The following is a 21,990-nucleotide window of genomic DNA, read 5'->3' on the forward strand; positions in this document are numbered from 1 at the left end:
GTGAGTCTCAAACTCCATTGTTTCCTCCTCCTTATGTAAATCTCATTTGTATAAAAGACCTCTGAAGAACAGGCGAATCTCAACATAACACTGACTGTTACGTAACAGTTGGGATCATTAATATGTACGCCCCCAATATTTGCATATGCCAGCCCATGTTCAAGGCATTAGACAAGGGCAGCCAGTATTAACGTCTGGATGTGCACATCCGAATCATCAGACTAGGTAAGCAAGCAAGAACAATAGCAAAAATGGCAGATGGAGCAATAACAACTGACATGATCCATGATAACATGATATTTTTAGTGATATTTGTAAACTGTCTTTCTAAATGTTTCATTAGCATGTTGCTAAATGTACTGTTAAATGTGGTTAAAGTTACCATCGTATCATATTACTGTATTCACGAAGACGAGAGTCATCACTATTTTCATTTTTAAACACTTGCAGTCTGTATAATTCATAAACACAACTTCATTCTTTATAAATCTCTCCAACAGTGTAGCATTAGCCGTTAGCCACGGAGCTTGGCTTTAAAATTCATTCAGAATCAAACGTAAACAATATAACAGTATACAATACTCACATAATCCAACGCATGCATGACGAACACTTTGTAAAGATCCATTTGAGGGTTATATTAGCTGTGTAAACTTTGTTTAGGCACTGTTTAAGGCAAGCGCAAGCTCCGTGGGCGGAGAGCACAAGAATTAAAGGGGCCACACAGCATAAATCGGCTCATATTTAATGATGCCCCAAAATAGGCAGTTAAAAAAATTGATTAAAAAAAATCTATGGAGTATTTTGAGCTGAAACTTCACAGACACATTCAGGGGACACCTTAGACTTATATTACATCTTGTAAAAAAAAAAAAAAAACGTTCGATGGCACCTTTAAGAAACACAAAATATTTTATTTATTTATTTTTAATTTAATTTAATTTTTTTTTTTTTTTTTTTTTTTTTTTTTTTCAGCCATAAAATTGTTTGTTGTTTTGGAACCTACTTAATTTTCTTTGTATGGACAAAATGGTTAAAACATTCTTCAAAATACTGTCTTTTTTGTTAAGTAGAGAGAAGAAAGTCAAGCAGGTTTGGAATGATGTGAGGGTGAGTAAAGCCGAATACCCAGAAACAACACACATGCTCATAATCCTCAATAGCGGAGAAACACAGTAGCACATTCCAGGGATGTGTCATTAGTGTTGTCTGTACATATGACACGCCCACACCGAGCCACACACATTCCTGAATACTGTTACACATATACATGCAGTGGTCTCTCTTTGTGCCCCATAACTCCTGGCGTCTCTGTGCTTCTGGGAAAAAGATTTTCCAAATGAGTCCACCGGCTGACCTCACTCTTTTCCAACAGGGGTTTATGCGTAAAGCTTTACCTATTGTCTGCCTTACCCCGGAATGCACTGGCATGAGTGATTCGTAAAGAGTCTGTGTGTGAATGAGTGACTGAGTATAATAAGGCTGAAAGAGTGTATAAGTTGCTGTGTATGTTCTTTCTTATTGATGCCTTAGGTTTTGTGAAGTCCATAATGGGAAGGCGCCGTCCCCTCCCTCACATTCACTCTGCTGACTGGAGCCTTCGAAACCAAGCAGAGAGACAGGCCGTCAACTTTGTACTACAGGGTATTGTGCGTGTTTCTACTTGTGTTTGTCACATTTGTGATCACCACAATGACTGTGTTGTCACCCTTCAGGCTCAGCTGCAGACCTAGTCAAAATGGCTATGATCAAAATCTGCTCCCAAGTGTCCTCTGCCTCTTACACTGCCAGGTACATCTATCCGTTCATCCATACAGTTTTCCACTCCCTCCCTGTTTTATAATCCCATGTATCTTACATTTTGTTTGTGGGAAATGTAGTAACATTTTACATCAAGGTTGAATTAGTTAATAGGATTGTTCCCCCTAAAAACTGCTGTCATTTACTCACCATCAAGTTGTTCCAGACCTGTATGACTGTGGAACATAAAAAAAGATACTTTGAAGAATGTTTGGTAACCAAACCACTCTGGTGACCAATGACCTTCATTGTGTGAATGAAACAAACACTATGAAATACTGTATCTTTTATGTTCCACAGAAGACGAAAAGTCATACCGGTTTAGAACGACGTAAGGGTTTATAAATAATGGCAGAATATTCTCTTTTTTGTGAACTATCCCTTTAATGCATTAGGCTTAGGGTTGCAAAGGGGCGGAAAGTTTCTGGTAAATTTCCGGAAACTTTCCACGGGAACTTAACCTGGGGAATTTTGGAAATATTCCAATTTGGAAACTTAACAGGAATTTATGGGAATTAATTGGAAATTTTGGGAAATGTATACAGATTTATAATATTTATATAAAATGTATCATATAAAACAAATAAACATTTTGTTCGGTCATAACATGAAATAACAGTTATGTATTTCGCGCATTCAGTTAATTCTAATTTAGTAAATATGTAAATTAAATATATTTTTATTGCAGCAATTATGTGTTATTTATTTCAATGTCACATGATCCTTCAGAAATCAGTCTAATTTTGCTGATTTGATACTTATTTGTTATTATCATTGCTGGAAACAGTTGTGTTAGCATGTTAGAATGATATCTGAAGGATCATGTGACATTGAAGACTGGAGAAATTATGCTGAAAATTCAGCTTTGATCACAGGAGTAAATTATATTTTTTTGTATATCAATTATTATACCATTATTATAAATAGTAGTTATGTTTCACAATATTAGTTTTTTTCTGTATTTTTGATCAAATGTACATGTTATGGACTGGGGAAATGCACAGTGCATGCAGGGAGTGTGGCCTCAATAGCCCTGCATTAAGTAATGTGAAAATTAAACAAAAATTGCATTAAATGTGGTTGTTTTAACCAAAATTATGTTGCAAGATGTTTTTTCAGCTACATTTAAGTATTCTGTTATAGGCTAACCTGCAATTTTGCAAATTCCCTGTATATTCCCATTAATTCCAAGTTTCCAGCTTTGAAAATTCCCGTAATTTTGCAACCCTAATTAGGCATCATTTACTAACAATGAACAACAATTTTGCAGCATTTCTTCATAGTACATTTTTAAGATTACACGTTTATAATTTTTTTTTTCTTCTCCATGGATATTTTTACTTTCTCTTTCTACATATCCCTCGATTATTTACTCTTTTTCTCTCTTAGTCTGTGTGAATCACTCAACTTGCAGTGCATCTCTATTTATTACAGTCATTTATCTTTGTTAGCATCTCTCTATCCCTCCCTCTTCATTCCATCTCCTCGCCCCTCCCTCCCTCCAAGTCTCTTTCTATTCCTCTCTGTTAGTATTAGAAGATGGTATGACTACAGTAGATGGCTTCCAGACCAATGTAGAGCAATAAGATTACTGAATACACGATAAGATTGATAGTTTTGTTCTAGTTTCTGTGTGTGTTGATCTTTTTAGGCTGGTGGCTCAAATCCATGATGAGCTGCTGTTTGAAGTGGAGATCTCACAATTAGACCAGATTGCTGGTGAGGGATGTCCTTTTATATGAACATGAAAGGAATATTCTGGGTGAAATACAAGTTCATTTAACTATTTCAACTATTTATTTTTGTTATATTACTGTTTAGGTTCATTTTTTTTTTTAGTTTCAGTTTTTATTTTCCATTTTTACTTATACTTTTCAGTTAATAATTTTAGTACTTAAACTTATTTCAACTTAAACTTAACTCTAATAACCCTGGTTGTAATTGACATTAAGCTGCAAATGCTGTCAAAAGAGCATAACTGAATGTTACCCAGATACAAATTCCATCAATAAATCTTTTGTGGCATAACATGGGACTAAACTAGATCAATTAGTTTAGAAACAAAAAGAAATTGGCATTCAAATATTGTGAATGTTTTATTGGTGAACAGTGCTGGTGAAGAAGACCATGGAATCTCTTCAGCACATTGCAAGTTTGGGAATAAATCTCTCTGTAAGTGAACACCACAGCTTCATTTAAATTACAATCATTTATCTTAGTATGAAGAAGAGCGTCTGGATGTAGAGAAAGTAACATGCTATGATCTATTCAATGTCTTCCTTGTTGCTTCAGAAACATTTTATAGCTCTAATAGAAGCCTTAATCATATCAGGCAGACTATCAAACAGTTTTGTCCACTATAAAGGCGATTCGCTGTGTCACAGCGTTTGATTGGTAACCTAATTAAGCTGAATTGTATTTCCAGATGGCCTTCCCTCCTACAGCCTAGCTTTAAATTACTATAAAACTAAACAATGCAGCAGGCGTAGGTCAAAAGATGTAGAGGATCTAGTGATCGCAGTTCATTTCTTTCTATTCTCAGGTGCCCCTCAAAGTCTCACTGTCCACTGGACGGTCATGGGGCTCAATGTGCGAGATGAACCTCCCCTGCACCACTACAGCTACTTCTTTCTGAGTCTCCCGCTCTTCCTCGCCATCCCGTTACTATGGTAACCGGGCAGCTGCAGTTCCCAATTCTTGTTTCTCACTGATGTATCTGAGGGCAACGGTAGGAGCAGGCTGGATCGTACCAGTTTCTATTTTGGGGGAGCTTCCCTTAATTCATTTTTATCCTTTCACTGTTGTTCTGTTCTTCTCTCTGTTCAGATGCTAGTATCTCTTTGCATGAGAATAGAAGTAGTTAATAAATGTTTAAGGTTTAGTTTTTTTCATTTACAATGTTTATGCATGTTATATTGCCATATACTCTTCAATATATCTGTCTACTCACATATTCGGTAAATAAATATGAGCCTCCGTCATGGATGGGCTTAATTTCAGCTGTATTACTGGTGCTGCTATCTTTTTCTCAGCTGCTGTGATGGAACGTCTGTCTCCTGATGAATATTAATAAACTCGGTCCTCATTTAGGGAGTCTCGCTCACTCCATTATAAACCCGTTAATCTTATCTCTTCCGTTTCCACGACACCTCACAACTCGTTTAGCAGTACCCACTGGCTTTTCTCTAAATCTCTGTCTCATGGGTACACAGTCCACACACACACACACTGACCCAGATTTTCAGTGTCCGTCTGTGGCGTCAGATCTTGTGCCCCCTCGTAATGCCCCTATCAATACAAACACGCCCTTGAAAAATGTTCCAGTCTCTATGCTTGTTGCTGGTGTGTTTTCAAAGGCTGTAACCCTCTCTGAATGTCATGATATCACTGAAAGCCTATTCTTAAAGGTCTGGCACTGAGAGTAGATACATTTTACCATGCTAGGCCACGATCTGTTTGTTCTCTCTCTCTCAATAATTAATGCTCAGTACTCACTGAGCTTTGGTGTAGAAGATCCTTTAGGATGTGTAATTAGGGGTCAATAATAAGATAATGTTTTGAACAAATTATTTGAGCCTTCCATGTCACTTATGACTAGGAACTGATTTATGTCTTTTTCATTTGCTAAAATCAAAGGCCACTGCTGTCAATAACATCTCCAACATTAATGGCATAATAAATAATGTTGCCTTTATTTAACCAGGCTTTGTACATTAATGTGTACGCATGGCTTTTAAAACTTCAGACACACGTGCACAAGCTTTATGCATCATTCCTTTAATTGATACAGTATGTACAACCTTTTCTTTCATAAATCAGGAAAACGTTTCTTTACATCTTTACAAAGTTCCTGTGTATCGAGAAAATGAAAGAAAAAGAGAAAAGGTAGGAACATAAACAGCAGAATAAAACAAAATCCAAAGGAAACCCAGGCAGTACAGTTATTTCAGACTCAAAGAACCAGGTGATCACTGCGACCAAACGGGTAAAGCAAGGCCAGATTTACCATGCTGAAAACCTCAAACCTCCCTTTTCTTTCCCCAAACTCCATTCTGCCCAGCCCTCATTATCATACCATACTAAAAACCAGTCCCATTTTGTTGCTACTGACCCGCCCCCATGAATGGCTGCATATCATTTCCCTGCTGTGCTTTGCATGGGCTTGTTTCTATAGTAACAGGCAATGCCAATGACTGAAATGTGTTTAACACACTGACAAAATGGGGCAACTAATGTCAACTTATACCAGATGTAAACATGAGCATTTCTAAAGTGTTACTGCTAACTTGAGAAATTGTTTTAGTGGCATACATTTCCAAAGTAGTTCCTGGGATGTACCCGTAAATGAAGCATAATTTACAATAATTAGTAACCCGCTGACACTTTGCAAAGCTTCTAAGAGCCCCTAATAAGTGTTAAGAGGATGCAGGGACCCTGAAAGTTGCTTTTGCTGCTCTGACTGGCACAAATGTGAGCAGATTGTATAGTTAGAATTGTCTCAGTTTGCAGTTGTTTCCCAAAGTGTATTGTTGTTGTTTATTTTTTGTAAACATCTTAATTATATTCATATAGTTTCTGTTACAAAATGATCACAAAATGTCCCCAAATGCTATTTACAGTAAATTACACTTTACAACTTTACATATATTAAAATGTTAATAAAAAAGGTTGTTTTCAAGAAAAAAATCATAAAGCTTCGTTAATATGAACCTGTGCGTACTAGTAAAATTGGTTGTGTGGTGCTGATTTCTCTGCTTTGATTGCTGTCACAGATTGTTGGAGACTGCACTCCCCGTGAATCAGGAGACAGTGGATATTTAAGACCAAACAATTGTGGTTCAGAGCTTAACGCAACTTTCAGAGTCCCACAACATCACCCCAGTCACAAAGGTTTCTTGCTTATTTTTGTGGGCTTCGTATCAGAACAACATAAAAATCCATCCGTAAACTTGAAGGATTCAAGATGCAAGTAAACATGTTAGTTGTAATTAGAATTAAGGAAATATAAAAAAATGAGAATATACAAAAAAAAGAAAATTCACATTCACACTTTGTCAGGCCTTGGCTTGCCCATGGTGATGTTGCTGTGCCAATACTAATAACATCTTAGCGACTGTCACCAGTAAAGTATGAGGGATTGAACATCAATGCAGCATTTGAACATTTTTATAACCTCATGGATCATGTTCTAGTTATGTTTTTTTTTTTTTTTTCCCAACTGTGACACTTTGCATTATTGCTTGATAAAATGGCACATAGGCTTGGTTTCCAAATGAATTCTACAAAGATGAGTTGTGGCAACATCTTAAAGACAAATGGCAAAATAATGCAACAAACATCTTTAACTTTGGCAAATTTAACTTAAAAAATACTGTTGATACATTGTAGTGGATCATAGATAAGCACACGAGTCAAACCCTTATTAAAAAACAAAAAAAAACAAATCATACAATTGTGCTACAAGTGCCACTACCTCCTTAGCACTTCAAGCCACAATAAGTGAGTGCTTTCAACCAAAAAAATAAATAAATAAATAAAATAAAGGAGAAGGAAGCAGCTCCACATTTTGGTGTCTTGGCTTGTTCCATGCATCACCTGAAAGGTGACGTTGATGAAGCAAGACCATCTACCATCGTGGATCTTCAGTGACTCCCTTCTCCTCTGTTAAGTGAAACATTCTTAGCAGCCATCTTTTTCATGCAGGTTACCAAGATCAATCCGAATGCCTTAACTGTTCTTTCGAACTAACACTAGAAATGTATAAGAATGCACTTTATTTCTGTGTTGTTGGTGTTTTTGTTGTTTTTTTTAGTTGGGGGAGGGGGGTTGTCTTTCTAATTTTTTTTTTTTTTTCTTGAGACTTGGGTAAAACCCCAGCTTTTTTCTTTCGTAACATCTTGACCGCTGTCTTGAACACTGCTCCAACTTTCAGAGACATTCACTAGCCAATCAAGTCACCAGTCTAAACCCACATATGACACTAACTGTACTGTATACATAAATCCAATTTAATTGAGCCTTTAGCATGTGCAAAAGTTTTAGCATGTGCAAAACTAGTGGCATGATCAGGAACTGTTCAACAGGTTAGTTAAACACAAGCAGTGATCATGGTGTTCTTGCACTTTCTTGCAATTTTAGCATTACAATAATGCTCTCTTCAATATGGCAACAATACATGCACCTCATACATGAAATTCCCAATCCCATGCTAACTGCATTCAGAATAAGAAGCTAAGGATTTTCAAGGCAGTGGCACTACACAAGAATAACACTCATAGCAAAAGACCTCAAGTACATCAAACACTGTTCAAATCTTGATCTTCAACATACATAATACATTGCTGATTGCCGTGTACATTCACATCTGCCAGCGCTGTGGTAAATCCTTAATGTGGGATTGAACTTCATGCTCCTTAAATATTTTCATACTGCATTACATTTATGTGTTTGATTGTTTTGGCTTTTCACAGTTTAGCGCTAACGTTTCTCAAGATTTCAGGTAAGTGTGATCTGTAGCCTGTTTGCTTTGGGTTTACACAGGAATTCATGTTGATAGTTTAAATATCCCATCACAGATCTGATCAGCCTAACCTTTCTTCTTAAGGATGTTGGTGCATTCAAATACAGCTTAACTGGCCATTTAATGAGTCCATTTTAAGGGAAACAGGTGAATGCTATGTCTAATTTGACTGGCACAGGTGTGGCACAACTGGCAAAGTTGTGTCTAGAGAATTGCTTTCACGTAACTTATCTGTAATCTAAACAGCGCATTCAGTTAAATAATTGTCAAGGCCTTCTTAATGATGAAAAAGGACATCTCACGATATCTTTAAAGATGAAAACAACTCTTAAGAATTTTAGAATAAACTGAAATTCCATTGGAAAAAAAGAAAAAAAAGAAAGAAACTGCTTCACTTTTAAGACTTGCCATGTGAAAGATGGTATTTTCTTGCTCGTTTTTCATTCAAAGACGTTTCATGCAACAACAATTTTTCTTTGAACAATGAAACACACATATTTGTTATATGTTCAGTTAAAAAAAGAAGCTTGTTTTACATATTTTTAAATATATTTTCCAGGGCAGGCACCGTACGCACAAACCAGGTACAGAGGCATGCCACATACTTGCATTGCTCTTGCATTCTACTATTGGCAGCTGTGATGTCATTGAAGCAGCAAGCTGGTGGGTAGTCCTTTTGTTTGGTTGACCCCGCCCATCTCACATTCTAAGCCATGCCCACAACTCTCCACACCGCTACTGTGACATCACAGAAGTATGGGGATAGTACAAGCTAGAATGGGGAAAAAGGGCAGCGCAACAAGACTCCGTGGCGCATGCAGAGAGGGGGGTGGGGACAGAAAGGAGGGAGAGGTCTGGCCCAGGGTTGCAGTCAGATTTTTGGATGGGGGTGGGGTTAAAGTCAAGGAAAACTGGCAATGTTCATGTTTGTTTTTTGCACTACATGTTACTTCTATGTATTTTTAAATCACATTTAGTTTCTTAACTTTATACAACATTATGTCACAGATGAGGCTCGTTGTGGTTTGTATCTCTCCCTCTGCTGGTACTGTGGTAGGAGGATAGAGACGGAGAGAGATTATGGGTATGTCTTATATGTATGTTTTCAAACATTTTACATATACATATTGAATAGTTGCAGAATACAAAGCCTTAGATATTGTATACTTATACAGTCCTTTTTTATATATTAATCCAAATTTATATTTGTGCTCAGTTTAATTTTTTAAATCATTATATTGCTGCTTTTATGCCACCCAAGTTTAATTTAAATACACCTGGAGTCTAATGGCATTTGTTTTGTTTTGTTTTTTTTGTTTGTTTTTTTTTTGGTATATTAGATTTTGCATCGGAGGAGCAATATCAGACTGGGAAGCATGACCACATTTCAGCAATTTTGTAGTAGGTATTTTTCCCCAAACCTGAATGGTGAAATTATCCACAAAGTATACAAAAGTTTAATCAAGTCATTATTAAAGCTTCATCAAATCATTACACAAATAGATATGTGCTAAAATTAGTATGTGTGATATTTCAGATTATCACAGTATATAATCAGATTTCAAGTGAATTTAGATTTTTGTAAACGTGAATTTCCCTGACTGCAACTTTAGTGTCAGCCAAATGAAGTGTAGAGATCATTTTTTCTTTAGTTTTCTTTAACATGAAAGAGCATTCATGTTTTTCTGGTAATTGTAAATGCTGATACTGTGGCTCAGCACTAGGAAATAAAGGTTATATTGCAAAGTTGTTATTGTAACCTATTAAACGAGGGGTGCTTAAGGATAAAAATTACTGGCATTCCACATTTTTAGCTGTTTTCCGACTGTTCATCGGTTAGTGCTTTGCTTTGGACTAAAAGCTACAATTGGATGGACTGTTTGACTCCACCAGACTGCCGCTGTTGCAAGGTTCAAACATACTTCGTCAAGAGGAAGGTGGCATCAGACAAGGTGGATCAGACTTTACTGCCTCCTTCCCTGAAGTTCCTACATCCACTGCTTCCTGAACTGTGTTTATAGTGGTCTGTGCTACTGTGGATCGGCCTATAGGATGGATTGGAAAAAAGTCAGAGGCAGAATTAAGCTGCCTTGGTTGATTTACGTTTTAAGGGAGACAAATTCACATTTATACCCAAATGAGATCAAATCATTTGGGGCTTTTCATATGTTCATGGTGTTTCAGGGCAAGATGACCATGAAAAGAAAGTCTAAGAGCAGAAACATCAAATGAAGGTCAAAGGAATGAAATTTTCCACTAAACCCCCTCAAAAACAATGAGCATAAAAATGAATGAAAATAAAGGTCGTAGGAACAGATATGACTTTAAAAAAAAAAAAAACATAAATAAATAGGTTGAAGAAGAGGACCGGGTCAGTGGGTGGTTCAGGGTCATTGCCGGCATTGTCGTTTATATATTCTATCTTCTGCGCTCATGTTAACTCTGTCGCTCACTCTTCATGAAGCTGCAATCGGTACCGGCTGTAGCGAATTTGGAAGAAGAGCCTCTCCAGCGGTGAACGGGTCATTCCTGGCAGCGTGTAGTCTTCAGTGTCTCCCACTCGCCGGAAACCCAAAGACTCGTACAGCTTGTGGGCGGCCATCTTGACTGCAGTTGTTCCCAGAACCACGGCTGAGTAGTTGTTTAACATGGCAAATTCTATAACACGTCGACCCAGAGCCTTAGCGATGCCTTTTCCACGGAAGCGAGAGTCCACAGACATGCGACGGAGTTCCAGGGTGTTGTCGTCTTCTCGACCTTGCGCTGCCACGATGCCCACCACCTGGCCTTGCAAAACTGCCACCCAGAAACAAGAGCCTGTGGGAATCAAAACAAAGAAGTTATTCAGTTTAAACCTTGCCAGCTATTTGTAAAAATCTGCATCTAGTATTCATCACGGTATGTGCTGCTCTTCAACACCTCTCATCGTTAGATCATCAAGCCAATCAAATCTTTCAGTTCTAGACTATCTATTTACCTCACATTATATATAGTTGAAAATGATTCAGTTGTCTTTAAATAAGGCAGCGACCATGCTTATGTTCAATAAATGTGCTGCATTGGAATGGCAAAGCAGAATTAAACTCTTTGAATATATATTTTATGCTTTTGGTTGGCACACTTTTCCCACAAGATCATGATATGCTCTGAAAATAAAATTATGTTCACCTGGAGATGTATGGCAATGTGCATTAGTGGAAGTGCAGCTCACGAATAGGTTGTGTTCTGAAATGTGAAACCACATTTAAGCACACCGTGTCTGTATTTATGGATTTCATTTCCAATTGCCCGGAATTACATGTCTAAGTGTGCTATTCATAGAATATGAACATGGGAGACATATTTATGATTGATTCATTGTAATTTTAACATATCTTACTAATCTTTTAATAATTGAAAAGCCTGTTGTCTTTTGTTTAAAATGTTTTTTCAAAGGAAAAGTCATGAAAATGTGCACCATCAAATGTGTTTAAAAGCTATTTGTGAGACCCATGATTGACGTAATTAACCTGTTTTTACATGCTCAAGTTCTGATTACGCCACTACTGATGACTTGTGTCTGTAACAGTGTTGGGGAAAGTTACTTTTAAAAGTAATGCATTACAGTAGTGTGTTACTCCTTAAAGGGTTAGTTCACCCAAAAATGAAAATGATGTCATTAATGACTCACCATCATGTGTTCCAAACCCTTAAGACCTCCGTTCATCTTCGGAACACAGTTTAAGATATTTTAGATTTAGTCCGAGAGCTTTCTGTCCCTCCATTGAAAATGTATGTACGGTATACTGTCCATGTCCAGAAAGGTAATAAAAACATCATCAAAGTAGTCCATGTGACATCAGAGGGTCAGTTAGAATTTGTTGAAGCATCTAAAATACATTTTGGTCCAAAAATAACAAAAACTACGACTTTATTCAGCATTGTATTCTCGTCCGGAATCCTTTCCATTGAACTGATTCCATTGAACTGATTCCATTGAATCCTTTCATATGTCGGCGTTGGTAATGCACTTTTACGTCGCCGTGGTTGTTTTTGGCGATTAGGACATCCGCGACATGCACACTTACGCACCACTTTTAAAAATATAGCAATACCAAAATACAAACAATGTAGAATAGCTTGAATACAGCGTGTGTCTCCCTCAGACTGTAAACGAAGCTCGGGCGCACTAGATAACACGTCAGCAGCGTCTTACATCAGTAGCGTCACTGCGGAGTCGTGAACCACACTCCGGAGCAGAAGGGGGCGGTAATGCACCAATAAGCTGGATGCCAACCACCGTAAAACAGGAAAGAAGAAGCAGCAGCGGAGTCGTAAACGCGAATTGACAGACCCGGAAGAGAATACAATGCTGAATAAAGTCGTAGTTTTTGTTATTTTTGGACCAAAATGTATTTTCGATGCTTCAAACTGTCACAGATGTCCTAATCGCCAAAAACAACCACAGCGACGTAAAAGTGCATTACCAACGCCGACAGATGAAAGGATTCAATGGAATCGGTTCAATGGAATCAATTCAATGGAATCAATTCAATGAAAAGGATTCCGGAAGAGAATACAATGCTGAATAAAGTTGTAGTTTTTGTTATTTTTGGACCAAAATGTATTTTCGATGCTTCAACAAATCCTAACTGACCCTCTGATGTCACATGGACTACTTTGATGATGTTTTTATTACCTTTCTGGACATGGACAGTATACCGCACATACATTTTCAATGGAGGGACAGAAAGCTCTCGGACTAAATCTAAAATATCTTAAACTGTGTTCCGAAGATGAACGGAGGTCTTACGGGTTTACTTTTTCTTACCTAGGCTGGGCTTGCTTGCTTGTTTTTTAATAAAAACAAAAAAGTTCGATTTTTGGCAAATTTAAAAGCCCTTTCACACCAAAAGTGAAATGAATAAGCTTCAGGCTGATCACAAATATGATGTTTATGTGATGTCATTTTTGCTTATTTGTATGGTTAATTTGTATGGAACATCAAAGGTCAGCAGCACAGACATTGGTTAATAAAGTGAGATTAAATAAAGTATATTTGTTTAATTTAATTATTGCAGGTTTACGTAATATTCTAAGAATGCAGTTTACTGTTTTTAATTATTTTGAGGAATACTGACTGTTTTTGTGCAAGTGAGATGAGTAAATGTTCACATTTAGTCCAGAACTGCAATATCCGTCATGTTTACACACAACGCATCTGTACTTACTCTCGATTTCTCTCTACATGGGAACAAGAGAGCTATCAGTCAATACATGGGAAAACAAAGTAACTTGCGTTTCTGTTCCTTTTTTTTTATAAAGTAACTCGGATATTTTGTAAATTTAAAAGTAATGCGTTACTTTACTAGTTACTAGGGAAAAGTAATCTGATTACATAACTCAAGTTACTTGTAATGCGTTACCCCCAACACTGGTCAGTAATGCTCAGAATTCCACTACTTTGGGAGGTTGGGAAGTGTTTTGGGAGTTACAGGATGAAGTGCACATTTTTTTTTTGTTGGGTAAGTCAACTGTCAGCTGTAGGTCAGATTCTTGTTTAAACAGCAGAGGAGCACAGATTATGGTATTTTCTAATCTTAAACATTGTATTTTATGTCATGCTTATGAGGCTCAGCTCTGTTATAAATAACTAAATTACTTACTGAGTTGCAGTGAGAAAGGAGATAAATACGGTGAGGGGCAGGACTGTCACATCTGTGCCATAGAAGCTGCAAAGACTACAAATACACAAGGACGTGACTGAGCTCTGGATTCTCCAATACATAAGAAGTATAGCAGGAAAAGGTAAGTCTGAGTGGATGCGTTTTAAATGATTTGATGTTTTCTTTTATCATGCATGCTAATAATTGATTCAATTTTGTTTTTGTTAAGAATCATGTTTATGGCATGAAGTCTATTAACCTCTCTGACACACTCTCATATGTCTTACAAGTTTAACCCTTCCCTGTTCAACACAACATGTTCTTAAGCATCTAGTCAATTATATCTTCTTCAAAAAACAGAAATCTCTCGCTGTACTCTGCAGAAAAGAGTCATAAAGAGAATCAGTTGAGCGTTAAATAGAATCACAACATTATATAAAATACTGCAAGTGTAATATTTATGTAGAAGTAGTTGTAATCTTTCAACAGAAAGACTGTAGCACTTAGGATATTGTCTATTCATTGTGTCATGTTGCGACATATTGCTGTATCACACAGAGCGGTGTGTGTGTGTCATGGCAGCATTAGCTTCAGGGCTGAGGAGCGCAATTAATCACTGGGACTTGAACGTCCTGCTGTACACTCATTAGTTTTACTATACACACACACACATTTGCACCCCTGCCCCCCCCCCCTCCAGCTGTCTGATAACTGCTTCCTGTGTGTGTGTGTGTGCGTCTATTTACCATTCAAATACAGAAAAATAACATTAGCCAATAATACTGAACAACTTTTTATGATCCAATCAAATCCTGCTGGATAAAATCAAGTCATTATTTCCTGCTGAATATGCAATTTTACATCACATTAAGGAAATTAAATGTCACAAATGCCATTCCATGTCATCATTAATGACTAGTGGGGAGCCTAACAGATCTGTTTGTGTGTTGTCCGCATATTAAAGAGGTGTCTTCCTGTCCAAATTAGTCTTTTTTTAGTTTTTTATGTTTATCGCTATTGTTCTGTATATTATAGGGTATTTCTTATGTTTTAAGTTTCTGACAAAATCCCTGTCCCTTTAATAATAAAAGCCACTCCGAATAGATGTTGAGTGCATTAAAGAAACCCTGGCAAATAACCCATATATTCTTTACCATTCCCTCCTCAGATGCAGGATTCCACATTAGCATAGCAAGAGAGAAAATCCCTTGGGAGAATCCTTTGTCTGCATGCTGCCACTAAACAAAACTACCACACATACTCACAGCGAGGCTTTGATTCACACCTTCCCCCATTTCCTGACCCTAGTTTTCAATCCTCTCTTTCACTTGATGCATGACTAAATAAGAAGCCTGTGCGCACAGAAACTGTCTGCACTAAGGACTGACAACTAATTATATATGTAAAGAAATTAACACTTTAATTCAGCAAGGATGCATTAAATTGATAAAGTAACAGTAAAGACATTTTTAAAGTTTAAAAGAGATTTCTATTTTAAATAAATGTTATTTTAAACTTTCTATTAAGCAAAGAATCCTGAAAACAATTATTGATTAGATGTATTGGAAGTCTCTTATGTTCACCAAGGCTGCATTGTTTGATCAAAATACGAGAAAATAAATAATATTATGAAATATTATTACAATTTAAAATATCTCTTTTCTATTTTAACATATTTTAAAATGTAATTTGATCCTTTGATGGCAAATCTGAATTTCCATCAAGTCTTAAGTCACATGATCCTTCAGAAATCATTCTAATATGCTGATTTCATTTCTTATCATCGTCAATGTCGTAAACTGTTTTGCTGCTTAATATTTTTGTTCTTTATCTCTAACAGGTCTCTATTTGTGAGCAATTTTTTGCATACTTGTCATGTATTGGTAATATTGCTAATAGTGTCCAGTGACCGACCACATCTGCTTGACTCATTCTAAGTCAGTAGTGTGTGAAAACAGACACCATACACGGGTCTAGATGCACATTAGCCATGTAAAAGAGACCCTGGCAAACTTCAAGCGATGCATTGCAGAGAGCATTCTGATTGCCAGCATCTGGCTGTTTGGTACGGCATTTGAACGAACAGTTTCTGCCTGCAAGAGCCACTAGCTACTGTACTTTTATTATTACCAGCAGTATTTATTGGTAATTTTACTAGAGTATCACAGTTATATGCACAATCAGGTTCTTTAACTGTACTGGTTATACTGCAAATTTATCCACCTGAAAGGGTTTGTTGTGTTTATCACTAAACTCTAGGTTTGTTCTCTCTGTGCATAAAATTGGTTCATAAGAGGAAAGTATTTTTGTTTTGTTTTTGTTTTTGGGAAGGGTGGCTGGATGGGTGTGCTTTAAAGATTATAGCTATAAATCTGAGTTTGCCGCAATACAATTTGTATCAGCATTTTTCCTGCCTTCAATCAATAGGCATGACTCAGAACAGTTATCCTCAAGAGAAGTACTGAGAGAGACTTTCTGCATATTTCATGAGTCTTCAACAGTAAAGCTGCACATTAGATATTCAGCCCATCATGGACTTTTAAAGTGCAGTATTTACTGTTTCACAGGTACTGATCCTGAGAGTATTTGTTGAAGTCCATACGTTAAACTGTTTTTTTTCTCTTGTAAAATATTTAATATATTTAATACAAGAATTTGTGCCTAAGCACGGTATTACATCAGCATAATTATCTTCACTATCAAGTGCCTAGATGCTATCTGATGTAGACATATTTATATCATATTTTACATATAAATATATAGTGCCTTTTTTATATATTAGACATTATTGACTTCATCGATATAATGAACTGCTTATAAGCCACAAAATCTCCAGACAAACATTAAGTGCAAACAGTGACATTCAAAAGTTTGTCAGCAAGATTTTTTTAAAGAAATTAATAGTTTTTTTTGGTAAGGACACCTAAATTGATCAATAGTGACATAAAAGCGTGTTACCAAAAACTATTTTATATAAATGCTGCTTTTGTACTTTCTATTCATCAAAAAATCCTTAAAAAAAAAAAAAATTATATATATATATATATATATAAATAATTTGGTTAGGCCTAGATTGTACAGCTTTGGTCAGCAGTGGCTGTTTTAATCGTGCTAAAAATAAATAAAGAATAAATACAGCCATGTTAAGAATAAGAGACATTTTCAAAAACATTAAAAAAATCTTACTGACCCCAAACTTTTGAAAAGTGTGTGTGTATACAGGTTTGGCTATACTCATGAAAGCTAAATCTTTCAAAATGTCCTCACAAATATAGCAAAACATTGAAAACCTACTTGTGATGCTAATTTTGTGTCAATGTGTATGTGCGTGAAACTACCCCTTACCTGTGGGTTTCATGTAATATGCCTCAATGTCAGCCATATCAGTGTGTAGAGCGCAGTCCAGGTAGTAGAGAATGACTTTTCTGCTGTAGTAATAACGTGCACCCATTAGAATAAACGGTGCGCAGAAGGTCAGTGTGAAGGATTTGGTCATAACATAGCACATTACTATGGAGAAATGGAAGAAAAATAAACGACACCTGTCAGAAAAGAGAATCAAATGTTTGATTTTTGGCAGAGGAGAGACAAACAGACATCAAATGTATACACATTTAGGAGTGTGCAGAGAAATCCTGAAAACGGACTAATTATACAGTGTCCTGTAAATAAAAAAAAAAAAAAAAAGTATTTAGTTAATTTTACCCATATGTACGGCTTGGAATTTTAATGGTTAGTGGGAGGCACAATAACAGGGTCTTCAGGAATGTAATTAAACTCAAGAAAATCAGAGTATGTTGAGGTTGTTGGCACAGGATGGCGCCCTTGAGTACAACTCCGCACTGTTTACCATCAACACAGATGTGTTTTCAGCACTTAACAAACTATAAAATGCATTTACAAACTTTTTGCTATTCTAAAGAACACTTCAAATTAGCCATTATGGTGAATTTATCCGAGGGAACCGTTGCAGTAGGTGTACCGTGATGCAGCATATTCTCTTATATTGCATATTTAGTATGCAAGTGTATGGACCTCGTTTAACCCTTATAGGGTCTTTTTGGACCCCAAACGACGTTCGCTAGAATAAAAAAAAAAGTTCTCTTTGTCCAAATGACATGAAACTTTGTACAGTGGTTAACACTTTCTAGATCTACAAATAATAAAAAATAGCGCTATCTTGTTTTTATGTTAATGTAAAAACAAAGGCACACTCAGGGTCTTTGGGGTCTCCAGAGACCCCAGGCAACAAAATGTAATTTTGTAACAAAATAAATGTTTTTTAAAAAAACAAATGTAATTTTACTCTGTTTATTAATGTTTTTACTTCATATGTGTGCAGTTTTTGGAGGATTTATCATATCTTATAAATTTATATAAATAAATAAATAAATATTTTGTTGACTAGGTTTTTATACAAAAACATCTTATGTAAAATTCACTTTATAAAAGACCCACATTTCTTTCATTCATTCATGGGGATAACTGATTATTTGACATGGTTTAAAAATCACTTTTACCAGTAGATGGCTGAAGAGCTCCTTTATTTGCTATGTGCTATTTTACTAACTAAAAGACATCTTTTCACAAGTATTTTTCAGTTGGATTCATATCTACATATCATGAAATCACAATTATGACAATAAAAATTACTTTTTGTCAATGTTTAGCCTTTTTAAATTTTGTCCATTTTCTAAGTTGGGTCTCATCATAATGTTACATGAATGAAAGTTAGAAATGTGGGTCTTTTGTAAAGTGTATTTTACATAAGATGTTTTTGTATAAAAATCTATTTAAAAATAAATCCTCCAAAAACTGCACAAATGTATAGTAAAAACATTAATAAACAGAGTAAAATTATTATTATAATAATAATAATAATATATATATATATATATATATATATTATTATTATTATTATTATTATTATTATTATTATTATTTGTTACAAAATTACATTTTGTTGCCTGGGGTCTCTGGAGAGCTCAAAGGGTTAAAAAAACAAAACAAAAAAAACATTAATTTCAGCTGTATGTAAATAATTTTTCAATGTAGCAATAAAGGTACAAAAAAGGTTGATGTTTAGCCAGATCACCACGATGCTCACTTACACCGCCTGTAGTTGAAAACCATTGAAAATCATTAGTAAACAAGAAAAGGAAATAAATCATTTAAATATTATACGTATTATTAATAGTTAGCAATTCTCTGTAAATAAAACGTCACAGACCTAAACAGGTAACAAACACAACTTCGTGCACTAACATGAGACGTATGTGGAGAACGTAGTGAGCTCGCGCGGGATTCATTCATTCATTCATTCGGCACGCGCGCACACATTCACCGGTAACGCATGCCGCATGCTCTGAACTGCTGCTGTCTTTGTGACTCCTTTACGGCTATTAACTGGGCTTTTTTTTTTTTTGAACGAAAAAAGATTTTAGGATCACGTGCGTTGAAAAAAAAAAACCGTTAGATTCATCGTTTTGAACATAAATGGGCTCATGATTTGACTTAAGATTCTTTTCATTTTAACATAATTATTATACTTACATATGAACTCAAACAGCTCAGAGCTTATTTTCACATGTTGCAGAGGAACAATGAAGAAAGCGATACGCTCATCGTATTCCCCAATTTTGGTCACATACCTGTGAGAAAGGCATAGATAATTTGGGTTCTAGTTTGCTGTTTTAGACCCCGAAATGCCGAATTAGGTATCCGCTCCATGATTCCCTCGTTGAAGATCCGGCGCACCTCCTCATGGTCCGAGCGTTCAAATTCGCGAATAAAAACCTGGTTCCGTTTTTCGACCTTACTCTCGAGCGCACTGGGAGAAGGCGAAGAAGACGTCCACATTTGCGAGGAGGAAACTATAATTGAATCTTTTTTGGTCCCAGCTATGGCCTCGTGTTCGTCTGCAACGATTTTAGTCTCGCAAACCATTTTGGGAGACGAACAATGCATGCAACTGGCCTGAAATGAACTGAAATTGGGGAGAAGCAAAAAAAATAAAAGATGGATGATGGTCTTCTTTGTTATGGAAAGAAAAAAGACTGATGTACTACTGCAACCCTGAGCTTCCTCACGACCAAGACTTGCCGGTGCATCACAAGTGGTATTTATAATGCGCCAAAGCCGCATTCAGATTCTGGGGTGTGGGTGTTCTCCTCATCTCGCTGATTGGATGCGGCGCGGTGCCACATCACGGCGGTGGGAGGTGAAAGCACAAAAGACACAACGTAACGTGTCTTTTTGAAACACCATATTTTTGCCCCCGTCAGTACACCGGCGAAATTCCTCACATGTTTGTGTTTTGGGGGGGGGAGTGAACCGATGGCTTCATGTGATGCGCTCTGGCGCGCCATGAGCCCCGCGTGTGACTGCAGTACCAGCAGCGCGTCACGACGATGCTGCGCAACATCAGTCTGCATGCATCAACGATGCATTTTACACTGCGTGTGCAGATGTTGACGGGTTTCATCCACTGGCATTTTACTAACGCGCGCTGGACAGCTTACGAGTGTGTGAGAGTGACACTTTTACTGCACTGCAATGCTGCGCTTTGGTTTACGTTCATCCAGCCCACCCCTTTTCTTCTTGGGACCCAAGATAAGTGTGGTCGTGACTAGTGTCCGCTTATTGGGCATGCTTTCTCAAAGTCTCATGAATATGAGCTGTAGTATGTTTGCGCTTATTTACAGTAGAGTTCAATATATAGTTATCGATCAGTGCGCGCAACAAACTTCCGTATTGCGTAAAACAAGTCGTATCGCTTCCGCGGTCCTTGTGCTTTTTGTCCAAGTACTGCGCTGTTTTAATCAAGATACCTTAGAAAAAGCTTTGCAAATGCAGATTGATATATAAAAGGTTTTATTTAGCTTCTTCTCACTAACATTTGGGTATTAAAATGGAATAAAACGCTAACAAATAAATCAACTAGTTAGATGCTAATTTGTCCATGGTCAGTTTGACGTTCGGCATAAAGTCTGTTTAATATATGATAAGTTTGTGGTACATTAAATCACATAATGAAATAAAGATCCAGTTGTTCCTCAGTTGTCAGAGTAGTAGCCCATGAGAACATTTATTTTTTTCGGATTCCCTCATTTAGCTACTACTTTATCCTCTTTTCCTAATTTCTATCACAAGAATAAACATAAAAACTCCAGCTATGTCCGGTTTACGTCAGTATCTGATTGTAAAAGTATAAATGCACTAGTATCTGATGCCCTGAAGAAATCGCATCGATTTGAATAAGGTCGCGTTCCAACCGTATTGTACAGAACTAGTTTAGACTGGATCGTCCCCCGCCCTTTCTTCTACTTCTTCTTCTTCCCCAGCCCCTCCCCCCCCCCCCCCCCCCCAACCGAAAAGAGTCTTCTTCTTTTTCTAAATGTTTGAACAGGTATCTCTTACATGCGCACTAATACGAAAGCGACGTTCCTCGACAATTAAAAAAAAATTAGAAAGCGCGAGTATCTAGTGAAGATGCGGTCTGCTCAGCATCAGCATCTGCGTGCACGCGGGCAGACCCCAACGGGCATGCGCATGTCATGCAGAAAGTAACTAGTGAGTCTCGAGCCATGAGCAGCATTCTTGCCAGTTTGAAGATGTATTATCGTAATAAATATCATAATACTTATAAAATATAAGTATTTGTTAGAAGGAATGTTTGTGCAGAAGAAATATGTGTTCTGAACTTCTCTTTTCACAATATTTTACAGTAGGCTACAGCTCACTTAACTCATCTTCAGTGAGAATGAATTAGCATCTTTTAGTAATGTGTCTCCTTAAATAGAAAAGACCATCATTGAAAATTAATCTTAAAGGGTCAGTTCACTCAAAGATGAAAATTCTGTCATTAATTACTCACCTTCATGTCATTCCACACCCACCTTCGTTCATCTTCAGAACACAATTTAAGATATTTTTGATTAAATCCAAGAGGTATATGACTCGTCTAGACGGCAATAAAAGGTCCAGAAAGGTACTAAAGACATAGTTAAAACAGTTGATGTGACT

The 21,990-nt window shown here is 36.7% G+C and overlaps 2 protein-coding genes and 1 long non-coding RNA gene across 4 annotated transcripts in view; 2 read left to right on the forward strand and 1 right to left on the reverse strand.

Moving 5' to 3' along the window:
* Positions 1–4,454, forward strand: part of poln (polymerase (DNA directed) nu) — a 51,430-nt gene extending 46,976 nt beyond the window's left edge. For both annotated transcript variants that reach the window (XM_067401508.1, XM_067401507.1), the window contains 5 exons: positions 1,534–1,644; positions 1,716–1,791; positions 3,452–3,519; positions 3,911–3,972; positions 4,343–4,454. In XM_067401508.1, the coding sequence (XP_067257609.1) occupies positions 1,534–1,644; positions 1,716–1,791; positions 3,452–3,519; positions 3,911–3,972; positions 4,343–4,435 (410 nt within the window). In that variant the 3' untranslated portion in view covers positions 4,436–4,454. The remainder of the gene's footprint in view (positions 1–1,533; positions 1,645–1,715; positions 1,792–3,451; positions 3,520–3,910; positions 3,973–4,342) is intronic.
* A 4,830-nt stretch (positions 4,455–9,284) lies between these two features.
* LOC137030968 (uncharacterized) lies at positions 9,285–14,038 on the forward strand. The gene is made up of 3 exons (XR_010896485.1): positions 9,285–9,404; positions 9,661–9,721; positions 13,976–14,038. It is a non-coding gene; the product is annotated as an uncharacterized lncRNA (long non-coding RNA).
* nat8l (N-acetyltransferase 8-like) lies at positions 9,396–20,238 on the reverse strand. The gene is made up of 3 exons (XM_067401511.1): positions 19,617–20,238; positions 17,311–17,475; positions 9,396–11,137 (listed from the first exon to the last, which is right to left on the reverse strand). The coding sequence occupies exons 1-3, from the start codon at positions 20,107–20,109 to the stop codon at positions 10,770–10,772; spliced, it is 1,026 nt and encodes a 341-aa protein (XP_067257612.1). The 5' UTR covers positions 20,110–20,238; the 3' UTR covers positions 9,396–10,769.
* Positions 20,239–21,990: the final 1,752 nt, after the last annotated feature.

This window comes from Chanodichthys erythropterus, chromosome 11 (assembly GCF_024489055.1).
Source record: "Chanodichthys erythropterus isolate Z2021 chromosome 11, ASM2448905v1, whole genome shotgun sequence".
In the NCBI taxonomy this organism is placed as follows: domain Eukaryota; kingdom Metazoa; phylum Chordata; class Actinopteri; order Cypriniformes; family Xenocyprididae; genus Chanodichthys; species Chanodichthys erythropterus.